This window comes from Thermobia domestica, chromosome 3 (genome assembly GCF_964235325.1).
Source record: "Thermobia domestica chromosome 3, izTheDome1.hap1.1, whole genome shotgun sequence".
In the NCBI taxonomy this organism is placed as follows: Eukaryota; Metazoa; Arthropoda; class Insecta; order Zygentoma; family Lepismatidae; genus Thermobia; species Thermobia domestica.
Window position 1 is genome coordinate 261,983,869 of NC_137456.1, and position 18,773 is coordinate 262,002,641.

At 33.5% G+C, this 18,773-nt stretch overlaps 1 protein-coding gene across 2 annotated transcripts in view; it reads right to left on the reverse strand.

The window, feature by feature from the left end:
• LOC145681628 (uncharacterized) overlaps positions 1–18,773 on the reverse strand; it is a 127,639-nt gene that overhangs the window by 49,126 nt on the left and 59,740 nt on the right. For both annotated transcript variants that reach the window (XM_081753242.1, XM_081753241.1), the window contains exon 2: positions 1,709–1,801. In XM_081753242.1, the coding sequence (XP_081609368.1) occupies positions 1,709–1,783 (75 nt within the window). In that variant the 5' untranslated portion in view covers positions 1,784–1,801. The remainder of the gene's footprint in view (positions 1–1,708; positions 1,802–18,773) is intronic.

Genomic DNA, 18,773 nt, shown 5'->3' on the forward strand with positions numbered 1-18,773 from the left:
ACAAGTGAATGATAGAATAATTTGTGGAATGAGAATGTTGGAGGAAACGGGACCACCCTGAGAAAACCCACGGACACGATCTTGTCGAAAACAAATTAACTTGGCCTCCAATCGAACAGGGGACCCCACGTACAAGAGGTAAGCGCTCCAAATGTAGGGTAGAGTAACTTAAGTTACGTTACGTTAGATTACCTTACAATCAATATTTAGGCCATTATTTTGAAGTGTAGGGCAGAGTAGGAAAGATTAGGTTAGGTTAACTCATCATATTGCCGTGTCTCACCATCACACTGTATTTAACAGTTATATGAGTATGAGTGGGGGAATAATGGGGACGTGAACAACGAGGTTATATGTACCCGTCTGACGCACCACGACTCTGTTCGGACAATCTTTTTAAAACCCAAATTTTCTCATAGATTTAATTTACGTCGCCACGCCAGTTCAGCTGACAAAAATATCAATTGTTTAAGTTTACGTTTGCGTCGCCAGTTGGTAATAATTCATTCCAGAAAGTAGCACTTGTGTACGTAAATATGGTAATCTTAATTAAGTGAAGTTTAATTTAGTAGACTGTCGAGTTTGCATAATGTTACCAATTGGCGATGCGGTACAGATTTATGTACGGATCCAGCACATATTCCTTGCATATAGACTTCTTTTTCAGTAAATCGAACGACTTATTTTTGTATCTTAAGTAATCATTCTTGGGGTGGGGACTTGCATTCCTGTATACAGATTCATTTTAGGGGAAGTTCAGTGTATGTATACGATGAGAACTATTGCGCAAAAAACACTAACCAACTCTTGCTAGATGGTCACTAATAGCATGAATGGTATCTAAGCAAGTTACGGTAGGAGCGCAGAGGAGTGACTCGGTCGCTAGCAAGGGTGTGCGTCAGCGAAGATGGGTATAAATATAAACGAGGATAGTGCAAACACTATATATGGCATCAAATTACCTTACATGTTGAATACTGAATTTGTACGTTACTAAAAACGTTATCCCGATCCGATTTTTTTATTGCTTGTATATTTCTGTTCCAAATTAAGGGTTAAGTGCTGTATCACAGGACCAGTTTTAGGAAATTTACCGGGTAAAATTGGTTAATTTATTTTGATTCCTGATGAAGAGTGATTCAAAGTCATGTGATGGGAAAAGTTGAAGTTAAGGAAGTGTCTGTTGTTGGTTGTTTTTGACGTAAGCGGCATTACATATGGAGGCGGAAGGGACTATTTGGCGGAGATGTACACTTGTTATGACTTAGTGGCAGATAAGGTAGTGTGAAAATGCCGCGTATGTGTCCAAGTTCAGAAACTCGTATTTGAGTTTTATCGACTTATATCCTAACTAAATGTAAGTTAACCAACCTAACCTGCTGGGTGCTCACTACGACAATGTGTTTCTGCAAACAGTGCAGAGAGTGTATTTTATGTTTAACCTTTAATCGTGTTTAACCTTTTTGATTTCTGTGCTACCGTCTAATACATTAACATGAAGCGAGAGATTTTAAAGTATGTATAGTTTATATGATCTCTCTATAAAAACAAATTGCATATCCAGAAATTTTCGTTGGTTTGAATCTCTTACTATCAAGCGATTTCTCTCTCTTACTATAACGATTAATTTATAATTTTACTCAATTTAATTTAGGATTTAACTTATAATTTACATTAATAATTCTTAGAAACTTAATAAAATACCAACCAAAGTAAACCACCCGATAACGAGTGTGCTAACCCTCAGTGATTGACCACAGCAACCATTCACCTTACACATCATGTAGTCACATTTTCAGCTCTGAAAATGAGATAATATTAGTACTAAGGGAAATGGAAGCAAATCAAGATTATGTTAAGACAATGACGGTAAAAATCTCTTGTTTTCACTACGGATGAAAAACTCATACAACTTCTCTTAGCACTATCTAAATTTGTCATAGTTTTCTGAGGAAAAAGAAGCCATCAAATGGTAACTACTCACCTATAGGAGTTAGAAGGTTTCCATCGTAATATAGAAGGAGAGCAAAGAGTATAGCATATTTGAAATATGTAATAATTTGATTGTTGTGTATACACTGGAAGAAATTTTGAAAGATCTGTTTTAATGCAGCCACTGAGAAACATTAATTGCTACTGCCAACACTGCACTTTTCGGTACTCTCTTCCTCTCCTCGTGATTTCCGTTTTCCTTCTCTTGCTTTCAATACATTAATCTTAAAGTCACACATTCTAAACACTACGAAGAATGACAGCAATCTCAATTCTAAACAGATATAGCAAGCGTAATTAACATGATCACTGAACCAGAATATTTTCTCATCGTGGCAGATATTACAGCGGACATTATAATTTGTGGTTGAACATTTAGTGATGTACGTATATTGTAATAATGTTATTCCAAAGTTAGGAACATCCGAGAATCGGAAAACTTTAGAACAGTTATGTGTTTCTATAAATCGTGTTTCACTATTGACAAAACAGGGAAATGTGTTAATTTTTCAACATAGTGTCTGATGTAGTATGTTTTATGTTCTTTAGATCATATTATGAATCAATGTTTAATGAAACAGGCAATACAGCAATTTTGTTAAATATAATCTACCATTGAAATTCATGCTTTTAAAGATAAATTACAGACTTCCAGTCAAGCGGCTACAATGTCATTCCTATTTATATCAGGATCATGCTTCATACTTAGTTTATTTACAATAGAGTAACGTTTCAATTTGTACAATTCACGTTTCCCTATCATTCCCCGAGGTGGCAAATATTGAGAGAAATCGCGATTTTTCTCTAAAAAATATTTTTTAAAAAATTCTGAACCCTTCTGATCCACAGTGTGTCAACACAAAGACCTAAAAATCAACTGAAATATACTACGGGGTGTATTAAATATGTGTGCAAAATTTCAAGCTTCTATCTTGAAAGGTAAAGGCCGAAAAATATTTATCACGAATCCCCATAATGACTCAGGTTACCACAAATGACCCTGATATCAGGTAAAAAAATCCTGACATCTCTATTTATCCTAGAATCAGGGTTCGCCCATCAATGCCTTCAGAATAGAACTGTATTTCAAACGGAATAATGCACATATCTGAATCATGTATCTAAGGCTGGGAAATGGCGAAGAAAAGGCTTTTTTGGTTAAAATGTTCCTTTTTAAACTTTTCTCCCCTCTAGACCTCTCCTATATTAATACAGAGACCTGAAAATATCTGGTAAAATCTACTCAGTGGACTGAATATTTGTGCAGAATTTCAGTCTTCCAGCTGCAAAAGGTAAAACCAGAAAAAAAATGTACCCACATTACTCCAGATTCTCGTATAAAAGAGGATCTCACTAAATAAAATATCTGAGACAACCCTATGTTTTCAAGGATCATGGTTCATACATCATTGTCTTTAGAATAGAACTGCCTTTCAAACGATACCATTGACATGTTTCCATCATGTATCCGAGGCTGGAAAATTGCGAAAAATAGTTTTTTTGTGAAAAATTTCTTTCTTTCTTTCTTTTTTTTACATTTTTGCCCCTTTCGATACCCCTGTGTTAACAAAGGGATCTGAAAACAATCTGGTAAACAATAGTCTGTGTTCTGAATGTTTGTGCAAAATTCCAGTCTTATAGGTGCAAAATTAAGCTTGCCAAAAACTGGTCTTAACATTTTTTATAAGCTTATAACATCATCACTTCCTATGATTCGACGCAGGTACGCGTTAAACCATACGCAACGTGTTCTACGATGCGTCTAGAGTTGAGAAAACAAACAAATGAAATAAAAAAGCTTTACTGGTTCTTTTTTAATCGACTAATGAAGACACTACTTTAGTACCTAAAGTGGACACTACTTTAGTACTTATTTCGTTGCATATACATCTAAAGGTCGTGAACATTAAAGCTTTTGGACCTCAGAGCTATGTTAAGGTAAGTATCGGAAGTCTTAAAGTACGACTAGGTCCATCAGACAGTCTGTAGAGATGAATCAGAATGGCGAGAAATGTATCTCGGAGTCGATTCAGGTCTCAATAGTAAGCTCCACCTCAACCGTTTATCCACTATTCAAACTGAAAGTGGTAGAAATGAACCGCTTCTTGTTTCAACTTTGATCAGCGTAGGACAGAAATGGTAACAGATTGGGACAAGCCGTTGATTGGAATGAATTCAGCAGTTAGACAACGGAATGAATTCCATTCGCATTTCTTTCATTTTCTTTTTCTTGTTTTGAATGTTTTGTTTCTCTTTTTTAATATTAGGGCATTTATAAGCTTTAGTATCAATTATACTCTCAAAGAACACAATAAGAGAGTAACTTTTGTAAGGTTTTCTCCTTTAAGATACGTATTTACTCAGAAGCAGAATACCATTGGTAAGAGCTCCTATATGCTTACTGTTGCTACCTCTACCACCCTCTGGACAGCAGATAGAACCACCGCGAATCGACGTAAATATAGAAGGAGAGAAAATAGAAAATATATTTATGGTGTATCATCTGTTTACGGTAGTATTACTATCATGGGAGAATAAAGAAAGTGGCTCTCAGACCAGTCTATGGCAAATTATTAACTTTTAAATATATTCAAAATTTGTTTTTTTTTCTGAGTTCATACTACGCAAGGAATGTATTCATACCATCAAGCATGGCTACACATTAAATGCTCATTTGCTTTGTATTTAAGTAAATAAATAAATTCTATAAATATAGGTACGTTAAATACAAGTGTCTCAAAGAATAAGTACAATCGCATGAATGAACATAATCGTACAATTCTAGAATATTGAACAGGAGATAAATATTAATGTTCAAAAAACCGTAACGAAAATACCTAAGCAAACATTCTTTTCTAGCGTGATAAAACAGTAAGATATTTAATTAAATTTCCAGGGTAAGAAATATCAACTTATGCATCAATGATTATTCTTTCTCTGAACATGCTTTTAAAGTTCTCACCTATTTAGAAATACCTAAAGAAATTGAAACGGAAAATCCCAAGTGGCCTTTTGTTCCCAAGCTGCTAACGCACATGATTCAGGCTTCAATTCGCAGTGAGAGTTTTTATATTTTGATTCAGGGTTAAGGTTTAAATATCACGACAGCGCGAATCGTCAGTGGTAATGGAAACAGACGAAAGAAGGGAAAGAAGTGAAATTGATGTTGCGAAGATGGATGATGAAAATAGTGCTGGTACGTCTGAAATATCTAATGTTAAGTTTTAAAGGTTTTCAAAAATAAATTAAAAAGTCACTTTACTCAGATATCTAAAAAAAACTACACTGTTTTACTATTGCTATCCATCGTTAGATTCCATGGAATTTATCTGGCGTTTGGGATAAGAAGAAGTAGTGAATCACATGTTAGTAGTTAAGGGTGGTTACTTCTGGCGCATTTTCCTCCTCTCAATACTTTTAACTAGCGCAGAAGGAACCAACTAACCATACAAAGTTACACGGCCCAAAGTATTCCCCTAACTACAATGTTAAAGTGAGATCGAATATGCTTTTATGACATTTACAATCATAAAAACTTACATCTAAAACTTATAACTTATAGGGCTGTCATTGATAGTTTTTGTTTGATCGAAATCGGTTCAGAAATAGCTGAATTATAAGAAGATAAAGGTTAGTATGTCGCATAGGCTTTTATGACATTTTAAATAAATTTTCAAAGTAAAAAGCAGCAAAACCTGTGCACAGGTGGACCTGAGAGGACTTACGCCTTTCTCTTATTTGTTTGTTTGGTTTGCTTTTGGCTGCCTCTCAGGCTCCTTTTTCTGTTTGTTTCTCTTTCTGCTGCTGCCTCTCTTGCGCCTCCGTTTTCTTTCTGCTGCTGCTTCTCTTGTGCCTCCGTTTTCTTTTCCCGACTAGCGCTAGTCTCCATTCACGTCAACTCAATCTGATTTGCTGCTTATAGATGAGAGAGTGAAAATCCTTCTTCTGGCTTGCAGGCGACTCGAACCTGAGACGTCCACGCCGATAACTACTTACAGCTGGCCAGACTGCAAGCGAGCCAGCTCGGCTAACACTACGCTCAAGAAATCAAGTGAAAATCGGGCCTTATATATGAACAAATACTTCTACAAGCAACGCCATCTATTAGCAAATTGATAAACTAAGTGATATGTAACGCCATCTATTGAGTAGGTGAGTAACTGCTTGAATATGTTCACCTGCCCGGCAAATTTAAAACGAAAAATAAGAAAATTGTGGATATCTTGGTTCCTATAAGAGATACAGGGTTGATATTTAATTTTTGGCAATTAGTGTTTGGCTGACCCATAAGTGTTGCCAACCTATAAAATTAAAAAAATCACTAAGTCTAGTAACAAATTTGGCCTAAGTTTGCAACACTGCAAAAAATAAAATTCATAAATTTGAAAAATAAAAAGTACTAGCATACTAGTACTAGCATACTAGTACTAGCATCTACATAAAATTCTAAGACTTTTTTAAAGAATAACATTTTCCCGAAAACTCAAAAATAAACCCGTAAAAAATTCCCGAAATTTTGAATTGGCTGTAACATTGTCAAATATTAACCGATTTTCAAAATTCAAACGTCAATCAATAGAGAAATAAATTGAAATTTTTTGAGTGTGTTGTAGGTTGCATAACTCTAAGGATATAATTGCAAAAAAACTCAAATAAATCTCTTATTTATATATGTATCTTTAAAATTCGAATGACATTCAAAAGTACTGCTTCTCCTTATACATTGTGCTTGTATAATGATCTTAGTTTTATGGCTTTATCACCATAAAACACTTAGAACATACTTAAAATTACAAGTTCGGATATTGATAATGGAATCTTCTGTTAACCTCGTTCTCTATAGGACTTCTTAAACTCTGTCCATTGATCGTAATTCAAGCTGAATAGACAACCGTTAATATCAAAAACCACTTGAACTTCGGTTTGCACATTTTTCACAATTACATTAAAGTTATTAGTAAGAATGAACTTCTTTTGGGGATCCATTTCTAAACACTCCATTTTCTGGTTCTGACAACTTATTTTTGTTCATTTTCATTCATTTTTGGATTTACATACAGAACTCAACAGTTGGATAGTTTTCTTTTATACCAGTGTATTTGATTTTTATTCCATCTTTAACGATCTCATCAATCATTTTATCTGTTAAGTGTTTTGTAAATCTAGGTGGAAGAAATATCTTAAACTCTTCACATTCAACTAAAATGCTCTTTCCAAACTTAGTTTTAATCTTTTCCATTTTCACAATCTTATATTCCGTATTTAATTCTAATTCTCTTAATCCAATAACCTTTCTTTGTTCAAGACTTCAAAGGTTGTTTAAAAAATCAACGTGTTTTGCCATCGTGTTTATTATATAGAAAATCAATGAACACTTTTCAATTTTTATCTTCACCAAAAAATATTTAATCATTTTTATCAATTTCGTTTGATGGAAAAACTTCCATAAAACAATCGTTAATGAAAACAGTTTGAGGGTATCTTTTCGATACTCTTATGTCCGTTGATATTTTGCTAACTATCTAAAACTCTTCTACTACTTTCTCATTCTTAGGATCATATGTGAAGTTCTTTCGTCCAATTAAAATCGCATAGCATATAGTATCAGCAGCCACAGCTTCTGCAAAGTCTACAACAATCTTTATGTTTGTTCTCTCGTTTACTGATACATTCTTTCTCTTACTACAATTAATCACATACATTGGTCTGTTGTCTATAAACTCTTTAGGGTCATAGTACATTTCGGTGTTGCACATGTTATTCTCTTAAACGCAGTATAATCTTCATACATCTTAAAATAATCCTTGTTAGCAATATCTAAGTTTCTTGATTCTTTTGGAAATACCTCATTCCTCCCATTCTTAAGATAGATATTCTTTACCTTACAATGATCAAACTTACTTGCATCTGTTGTTTGTTTGCCACTTCTATCAGTTTGGAACATTACAACTACGAAATCAGGCATATCAAATTGTCTAGAATTAAATTGAGTAGTAACATCAAACTCCAAGAAAGAACCTACAACAGTCTTCTGAACACATTGATAAGTATGGAATGAAAACATGATTTTTGGTTCTTTAAGAATATTCAACTTTAACTTGTTTTCGTAATTAGATTCGTATTCAACAATATTCATTCTTATCTCCATACTTTTTATTGTTATTTTTCCATCATGATGAGCTGCTCCCGATCCAGTCCATTTGTACAAAACATCGTTATTGTTGTTAGCTTTCGTAAATGTTATTCTCAATCCACCTTTCCACATAACCTCTTTATAATCACTTAAGAAGCCTGGAATTAATCTTAATGGATACAAAACACTATAGTCCTTTCTTAGACCAAGTTTATCATCTGTTTCAAATCCTGCTTGTTTTAAATATTCAACTTCTGGCTTGGAAATCTTTAATGTTCCGACAGCTGTAGATGTAATTCCAGGTAGCTCAATCTTATCTACAACAACTCCATGCTTTCTAACCTCAATTTGAGAAAAGAAGAATGGGAAGAAGTTATCTACAAGTTTTATAGTATCATTTGCACCAAATGTTCCTCCAGCAGATGCACCAACAACTTCAAAAGTCATATGACAATCTGCTTTGTGTGGATGTATGAAACCATCCCCCACGTTGAAATCGAACTCAATATCTTTGTTAGCTTCATTCAAATTATTAAATGTTCTTGTGTTAGCTTTAAAACTCTGTAACTCGTAGCTTTCAACACTATCCATTTATTATAAAGAAAATCTTGAAACAGCGCTTTGATGGGTATATCCCATAAAAGACTCATTGGTCCTTCACATGTGAAGGGCCTAATAACAATCAAAAACTTATAATCCCCATCCCAACTTAACCTTAGCATTCATAGCAGTACCAACCCCAAAAGCAGCTAATCGTTCACCAATTGGCGCATCACTACTAAATGCTCTTTTCCATGCTTTAGTTTCCAGTTCCTTATCTGCAATATGTCTCGACTCTGTATCTTTATTGTCTCTGTAGTATATATCGTGTTCTTTACAAGCCTCATCTAATGGGTTAATACCTTTATCACCTCTCTCTAACCTTTCTTGTAGCTTAGTCCCAAGCCCGCAAAATCCAAAACCTGGAATATGTAATTCAAATGGGAGTTTATTAACCCTCGAGAAGTCGCGCTGAAAAAGTAACGCGAGTAGTCGCGCGCGGTCAAAAGGACCGCACAAATATAATGTGTTGCAAATGTCGTTTAAAACATTTTCTTGTATTAGAAACGTAATTTTGTATATTTTCTGATTAAGAGGGAATAACATTTTTATTATTATAATAAGTTTTACAGTAATAACTAATAGAGAAACCTACAATTAGACATGTCCTTTTTTTATTTCTCATTTGGAATAAAATGTTTTTTTTTCGTTACATATTTCTTTAGATAGATAGCTACGCACTCCTTTTATTGAAAATTCTAAATCTGATGATGATCTTTAGTTTTTGCCAACTCTGGTTCGTCTAAAATTAGAAATGCAATAGTAAATTAGTTAAAAATATACTATATAAACATAACACTAAAACAAAGCTTCACAGCGCATTTTACATTGAATTAGAGCTCACTCGTAGCTAAGCGGTTAGCATACACGCCTTTGGCGTGGGACTTCCGGCTTCGATTCACAGTGGGACCTCATGTGGTTCGGATTCTTCGTTAAGCATTAGGTCCACGTCTTACATAGCCTTGATGCTCAAAAGGGCTCTAAATTGAAATCAAATTAAATTTAGATTGAATTGTTTTACGGTCCTGTTATTTTGAAACTTCACCTATACAGCACTACATTGAATTATTTTAGCTTATCTTCAAACTTACACTGTTCTACACTTCGTCGTCGCTTATTTCGTCCTCTCCGGCTTTGACTACATTCGGGGAATCGCTGGTTATTTCTGAGTTTAAGATATTCAGATTCGCTCGCAGACTCCTCACTTCACTTTTCGTGTTCAATCATATATATATGTTATGATCTTCCTCAGATAAAGCTTCGACGAGATCATCTCGGCTGATTTATCCAAATAGTCCATTCCTAACATTTCCCTCGGTTGTTTTAAGCTGTTCATTTCTAATTTTCTCTTTTTTCATACTTGGTACCAGTTTGTTAACTCTGTCGACCTCTTTTCCGTCCATTAAAGTAATATTTATGTTTATAAAGCTTAAAACATCTCCAAAGCAAAGGTCACGTACAGAGCGAAACACTGAGAAAAAACATTACACGGTTAGTCGCGCGCGGTGGAAAGCACCGCAGAATCACTAAACAATCACTAGTAGTTAAACTAAACAACGGATAACGAAGTGTTTGAGCAGGAATGTTCGGGAAGGTCAGGGGGAAGATTAGCTAGACGGAGAAGTCTGTCGGACAAACAGAATGGACATACGATCGAAAATAATTTCTCTGCGGTGCTTTTGACCGCGGCCCGACTAACCGAGGGTTAATCAAATCATTTACTAATCCTTTCCCAAGCTTCTCATCATTCCAGAATCGTGGTGGTAACGTATTTAAGATCTTAATCAAATACCCTATGCCTTTTGGATCATTAGGAATAAATTGTGAAAGCTTATTATTAATCATACTCACTATACCTACTTTCTCATTGTAAAAGTTATGATTTCCAGCCCTTTCTTCTCCATCTATAACTATTAACCGATCAATTAACTTTCTCACATCATCCATCCATATATATTCTTTAGGTATCTCCGTATATTGTTTAATTCCTTCACCAGTCCTTTTAGGTGTCGTATTCTTTTTAGGAGTTGGGGGTAAAGTTGGTTTAATATAATTATCCCAAATAGGCTTGATAATATTAATGTACTTTGAACCTCTACTAGATGCTACCTTTTTATCTCGATTATATTTTTGGAAGGCAGCGTCTGAGTCTATTATTATTTCTTTGTACTGTTCAAAATCATCATCATCATAATCTTCAATGGTTTTACTAGTATTCGTCGTTAACAATTCCCATAGACCTTCTGTTCCTTTATAAGTTTTACCATTAATTATCAAATCATCACCATTCACTTTAACTTCCAAATTTCCTATCTTGTTTATTATTTTTCCATCTTCTTCTACAGTTCTTATTCCAAATACAGTATCATTTCTTTTACTATAATATTTCGTTGCAATCTTACCAAATGACTGTGCTGTTGTTAAAGGTTCTACTCCTTCCACTTTGTCTTTAATTTGTTTCCTCATTTGTTTTATTTCTCCCGTTATAGGCGTATCACTACTACTGGGAGAACTATCATAAGTTATCTTTTTAGGTGTTTCTAGTAGACTGGGATCTATTGAAACCGTCTTATGTGCAACTGGAACAAGTTCAGTTATTAGATTTTTATTTTGTTCTGCTACTTCTTTGATCTCACTTCCCAAGTTTTGAATAGTATCAATTACAGGTTGCTCTTGTGTCTTAAATTTATCGTATATACCTGCTCTTTCTTTCTTCCAAGATTTGAAGCCCTTTATCAAGAACTCCTTCAACTTAATATTCTTATCAATTTCTTTCTCATCCATTTATTGTATAGCAAACGAACGAACGTCAATAATCGTCAAAGAACGTCAAAGAACGTCAAAGAACGTCAATAAACGTCAAAGAACGTCAAACGTTAAAACGTAAAACGTCAATAAACATCAAACGTTCAAGAAGTGTTTTATCTTGTTCCTATACTTACCATTGTTTACCTTCCTTGTCATATCAATTACTATGAATCCATAATCTTCTTGCCAACATTTTGAACACATCTCTTTAAATTTATCATAAGACATATCTCCCCCAACAAACTCATTATACACAAGTTTAAGATTAGTATCATCTTGTCTGAATATGCATAGGAAGTTGACGTTATCTCTTATAAGCTGTTTAGGTACTTTTGAATATGTTTGTGCAAGATAGAAACAGTCTAAATGTCTATGCCTACCTCTTGTAAAGTAATTTCTAACAGTATCTGGATTCTCCAAAATATAATCATCAAACACAACAACAGAGTATTCTTCACATTCATCAATAGGTACAATAGAGTCATTACCGCTTAAGAACGTTGCTATTTGCTTCTTAAACTTTAGTTCTGCCTTTTCAAATCGATCTTTTAACTGTTCATACTTTGGCTGATTCATGCTTTTAGAATATATGTAGAAGTAATTATTGTTTAACCAACCTGGCTGTAATAAGAAGTTAAAGAGCAAAAACGTTTTACCAGACCCCGACGAACCTACGATAAGACATCGAACATCATAAGGTATAAGCTCTCCATTTCTTTTCTTAGCTGTTGTTTCTTTTATCATCTCTTTTACATCCCAATTAATAGTTTTCTTACTCATTTATTATAGAGAAAATCAGGGGTCCACCAGCACTGGACCCCCTTTCAAACAGTTTGAGGATGAACTGTAGGGTGAGCGTTTTGCTCACCCTTTAAGAACATTTTTGACCTCCGAATACAACGGGGCAAATCTTATGATCTTATATCTTTAAGTTGTTCTCTAATCTTAAGCAACGTATCTTTTATATATTCACCATCCATTTCACCATTCAATGTTATTATCATCTCTAACTGTTCTTTAAATGAGTTAATACAAGTGACAATGGTTTTATATTCGTCTTTTCTTTCGCTTATGTTTAACTTCGAAGACAAACCTGTTATTATAGCACTTCCAGTTGCAAGAGACGTTGTTAATATCGAGTAAATTGTTACAGGTATAATAATATTAATAAACCCAGTTGTTGCAGAAAGTATAACCGACAACGTGATCAAAGTGTAGTATGCATATTTAACAATTCGTAGTTTTCTCTTTTTCTTCTTTAAACTGCATTCTAACTTTCGAATGACATCTTCTATTAACTTGATTACTTTCTCTCTTGGAATATCTCTAGGTAAATCAAACTCATTCATTTATTATATAATAAATGGCTAAGGTATTTAAGCTAACGAGTGATACTTCTGTTTTAAAGAAGAAACTCCATTACGAATTAGACAACAGCAGCAACTATTTAAGTATAGGATTAGTTGGGTTTTACAGTACATATCTGACACCAAACATAACAACACAAAAAAACAGTTTCTCATATGGTGATAGACAAGTTTTTATACCAGAAGGACAATACAGCTTAAACAGTCTTAATGAATATTTAAAATCTCAATCCATCAACATAACATTATCAGAAGACCATTTAAGAAATAGAGTTAAAATTGAAACTGATAGTAATGATGTTACAATTGGGAGTATAGGCACTGTCCTCGGGTTTAATGTTTTTGAAGTTTTAGAAAAGAACAAAACACATATTGGAAGTAAGTTGCCAAAGTTTCATCCGTTTGATACTATAAATGTTCACTGTAATATAGCAGATGGCATGTTTGTTAAAGATACAGAATACACGCATAGAGAAACGGGGATCATAGCATCATTCAAAACAGATGCTGAGTTCAAACATAGTATTATTTACGAGCCTACTTATCCATTATTTTTCCCTATATCCAAAGACAAGGTTGATAATTTTAAGATAAGGATAACAGATGAGAATGATTCCTTAATTGATTTTGGTGGAGCAACAACAACTGTACTTTTACAAACCAAGATTTTCTCTTAGATAAATAGGAAGATGTGTTCTATCGAAGGTTGTATGTTTAGTGTTCCTTATAACGAGCTAAAGGATTTAAATATTGATCATGTATTAACAAAGAAACAACTTAACGATAAAGCCAAGAAAATTAAAGAAGGTAAAGGAATGGATTTAATTTTAACTACTGCACAAATGAAAAAGATTAAGAAAGAGCATATTGGCGGTTTTATCTTTACAATTCCAGCCATTTTAGCAGCTTTAGGAGCAGTTGGTTCATTAGCAGGTGGCGCAGCAGCGATTACTAAAACTGTACTGGATGCTAAGAAGAATAAACAAGAACTTGAAGAACAAAAAAGGCACAATATGGCTATGGAAGAAAAGCAAGGGGCAGGTAAACCAAAGAAGTCAAAAAACTAAAACCATTGACCAACTTCGATATAGAGAGGTTGGCTAAAGAATTAAAGATAAAACGATTTAGAGGTGTATTTATGAGTGATGAACTTCCACAAAAACCTTATGTAAATGAGTGCGGTGTAGTTAACCTTGATAAATCAGAAAACATTGGTACTCATTGGATATGCTATTGGAAAGATAACAACATAAAGTACGTGTTCGATTCTTATGGTGGTGTTCCTCCTAAACAACTGGCACAATATCTTGGTACCGAAAACTTGCTTTACAATGACGAACGAATACAAGACTTTAACTCAGTTATATGTGGTCATCTTTGTGTTAAGGTTTTAAATCTTCTAAATCAAGGGTATTCTTTTAGCGACGTTATGTATATGATTAAAAATGATTAAACGCTTTTATGGTTTTGTATCCATAAAAGTTTTGCTTTAAGATAAATATGGAAGCTATACACAATAGATTTTTAGATTATTTTGAGAAGCATGAGGATGAACTAGATGCGCTAGATAGATATAATTTTTATCAGTATTCTCAGGATGTTAGCGAGATAGACTTAAAAGATAAAGACAACGTATACAATGCTATTGATCTATGGAAAAGGTTAATACCAAAAGTTTTGTACACGGAAGAAGAGTTGGAAAAGTTACGTCCAATAATTACCTTAAAGGACTTGTTGTCAAATTATAGCTCTAGACCATTACAATGCAGTTATTGTGGTAGTAAGTCATTACAATGCAGTTATTGTGGTAGTAAGTCATTAACAAAAGGTATGAGTAGTTACATTTGTAACGATTGCTCTGTAGAAAATGGCTGGGTTTACAGTACTTGTGAAGAAACGAAAGCTGTTTGCGTACGTAAATCATGGTATGATACTATAAAAAGATTTAAGTTACAGTTATCTCGTTTGCAAGCTTTACAGGATAGAATTATTCCCGAGGAGGTGCTCAAGGTGTTAAATGATGAACTTAGAGATATACCAAGAGATTTAATATCAACAAAAGATGTTTTAGAAGTACTAAAGAAAAACAAATACACAAAATATTATGATGATGTCTATTTAATACACTATCACCTTAACGATCAAAAACCATTAAAATTACAACATATGGAGGAAACACTTATAAACGACTTTGAAAACTTACACGAGGTCTTTAGGGAACTGTATCCGGAAAGAGCATTGTTTATTAACTTGAAATGTGTATTGCACTATCTGTTGAGAAAGCACGATGTTCATGTTGATATTGATTTTAAACGATCGCCTAGACAAATAGAGATGTTAAAGAAATGTTTTGAAAAACTAGGATGGGCATTTTCTGTATAATAAATGAGTATGGATATATTTGGTAATGTTAAAGATAGAAAAGGTGATGTTGATATTAGCGAGGAAAAATTAAAATTGTTGGAGAATTTAAATGATATTGCTAGCGTAAGTCAACTTAGATCAATAGAAGCCCAATTAGAGAACGATAGAAAACGATTTGAAGATGCATTAGAAACGTTGCAAGACACATACATAAAGAAAGAAGATTTTCAAAAGATTAGGATGGATACTACTAAACTGGTTATGCAGAAAGAAACCATGCCTCTACTATATCGATTAAGAGCTAAAAACGTTAAGGAGCCAATCTTTAGAATATTTAATCTCTCTAACGGTTACAAATGTCTCTATAATGGGAAAATAATGCACATGGACTTAAGTTTGGATAAATACTTTCTAGATATATATTTGGGCGATACTTTGATTAAAGAGATACCTTTTGACTTTAAGAAGAACGATATAATTACGATTAAACCAAATAAAAATTCTGCTATGGAAGAAGGACAATTATTGTTTGTTGTGATATACATAGAAAGAGAGCTTTCCTAAAGACGTTTGCTATATAATAAATATGGATATCTTTGGTAATGTTAAAATGACATCAGAGTTAGATAATGCAGTTGTGAGAAAAGATATTGCTATGTTGAAAGAAGAGCTTAACTTCATCAAACGGAGATATGTTATAGAGCTTCATAGTCGATTGATATCGGAAAATGTTGAAACTCCGTTCTTTTTAATACATAATCTCTCTATCACATACAAATTTCTTTATAAAGGTAGGTTAATGCATATAGAGTCATCTTACAATACGTATTATATAGGTCTATATTTAAATGATTCTCTAGTTGAAACTTTTCCATTGCACTTTAATACAAATGATAATTTGGCAATTAGACCATCTAAAGATTCTGGTCTGAAACATGGTAAATTACTATTGCTTCTTATGCATGTAGAAAGAGAAGACGAAGATAGTGATGATGATGGTGAGAATGTTGATAGCATAATATTAAACAGCGATAGTTATTGATTTTCTATATAATAAACAGGATGTATTGTGTTAAGTGTAAGAAAGTGACAGATACGAAGAAAGATACCATTAGAATTGAACAAACAAAGAATGGAAGATATCTAAAGAAAGGTATTTGTTCTGTATGTGGTGTTACTAAAACCCAATTCGTTAAAAAGCCTGATTGACTAGAAGAAGGTAAAGGTGTTAGAGAAGACATTGTAGAAGAAATTCACAAACCATCTAGAAAAAACTTTGACAGATTAAGCGTAGTTATAAAAGGTATCGATGATCTTTGGCAGGCTGATCTTGTAGAAATGGATAGCGGAGTATTAAAAGGCATTTCCAAAATCAATAAAGGTTATAAATATTTGCTAACGATTATAGATGTGTTCTCGAAATATGCGTTTGCTGTTCCTGTTAAAGATAAGAGTGGGAAGAATGTTACAGAAGCATTCGAATCCATATTAAGAACGAGAAAACCTAGTAACTTACAAACAGATCAAGGTAAAGAGTTTTACAATAAAGAGTTTAAGAAGTTGATGGATGAAAATAAGATTAATCACTACTCAACCTATAGTGGTAAGAAAGCTTCTGTTGTTGAGAGACTTAATCGAACACTTAAGCAGAACATGTGGAAAAGGTTCACGACACAAGGGAATTACAAATGGGTAGAGATATTACCAACACTAGTTAAAGAGTATAATCATCAAATTCATAGAACAATTGGTTTAAAACCCATAGAAGTTAGCAAGAAGATTGAGCAAACAATATTGGAGAAAGTGTATCAAAAAGAATATAAGCGTGTTAAGCCCAAATACAAGTTAGGTGATCATGTTCGTATAAGTAAGTCGAAAGGGTTATTTGAGAAAGGATATACACCTAATTGGTCGACAGAAGTATTTGTTATTAGTGAAGTTATTCCATCTAATCCGCCTACCTATAGAATTAAAGATTTAGAAGAAGAGGATGTGCAAGGTAGATTTTACGAACCAGAACTATTAAAGACGAAACACAAAGATGAATACTTGGTAGAAAAGGTGTTGAGAAAGAAAGGTGACAAAGTATATGTCAAATGGCTAGGGTTTGATGATTCGCATAATAGTTGGATAGATAAAAGTAATGTTGTAGTGTAAATATAAATGTTTGTCTTTTATGGTTATTATGCCATAAAAGGATAGTTCGAATGAGATAAGGGGGTAACGAAACGATACCCCCATAACATATATTTCCAGAGCTCACCGATCAAATCTTTCAAAAAATAACACGTGGTAACGAAAATGAAGTTAAAAATAAAGATTTTCTATATAATAAATATGTGTACTATGGATAGTCCTCTTAGTCTTAATGACATTTGCTATGAACAGATCAAGGACAACTATTGGTATGGTATCTTTGGTGATTTCAAGTTGATTATAGATAAGAGTACAGGATATTTCAATGCTACTAAGTTGTGTCAAGATGGTGGTAAAGACTATAAACATTGGTATCAAACTAAGAACTCTAAAGAATTAGTAAAATTTTACAATGAAAAGATAAGCGGTCTAGATATAGACCACTTCAAAGAAGCGACGTATGAAGTAAGACTTGCTGGTAATAAAGAAAATAATTTGATTTCTGGAACTTACGTGTATAAAAGAATACTTCTAAGCATAGCTTCGTGGTTGTCATTTGATTTCTACGATAAGTGCAGCAACATTATTGAAGACTACTTCACCCAAGACTTTCAACAATACCTTAACAAATATGACTTACTCCAAACAAAGGTTCAAGAGATAGAACAGCAAATGGAACAATTACGATTGTACAATCAAGAACTAGAAAGCAAAGTTGATTATCTTAAAACAGTTGCAGCACCATATACAGAAGATCCAGGAAAGATACATAGGCTATTCATTATCAAGAAAAACCTTACTAAAGAACAACTTGAGAATATACTCTTTTACTATGACGAAGAAGAACGAGATCAAAAAGAAAGAACGATATAAGTATTGGGTTGGAAGAGTACAAACATACAATTACGAAAGTAGGATTAAACAACTCAAACTTAAGTATCCAAGTATGAGTATTCTGCTTAACGTCGACGATCCAAACTCTATCAACTTATACAACAGAGCTAAAGAACGCTATGACGATGGAATAACTTGGCACGGTTCGCATATGAACACAGATTTAAGTGATATAGATCTTGTTGACAGGTTTATTCAGTTAAGAGACATTTAAGTATGAGAAACTAAATATACCATTGCTTTTATGGGTTAACCCATCAAAGTACAATTTAAGTGTTATGCATTAACCCTCTGCTGCAACAGCGAATGCTACATTCAACATATCACCTAAATTGGGATTATTATGATATTTTCTTATTATAGCTCTCCAATCCACAAAATGTCTAAATGCATATATAAAGTCTATAGATAGGTCTTGATAAGTTGAAATGTTACGCCAATGAACTCTACCTTCGAACTCTGCAATAAATTCTTCTGTT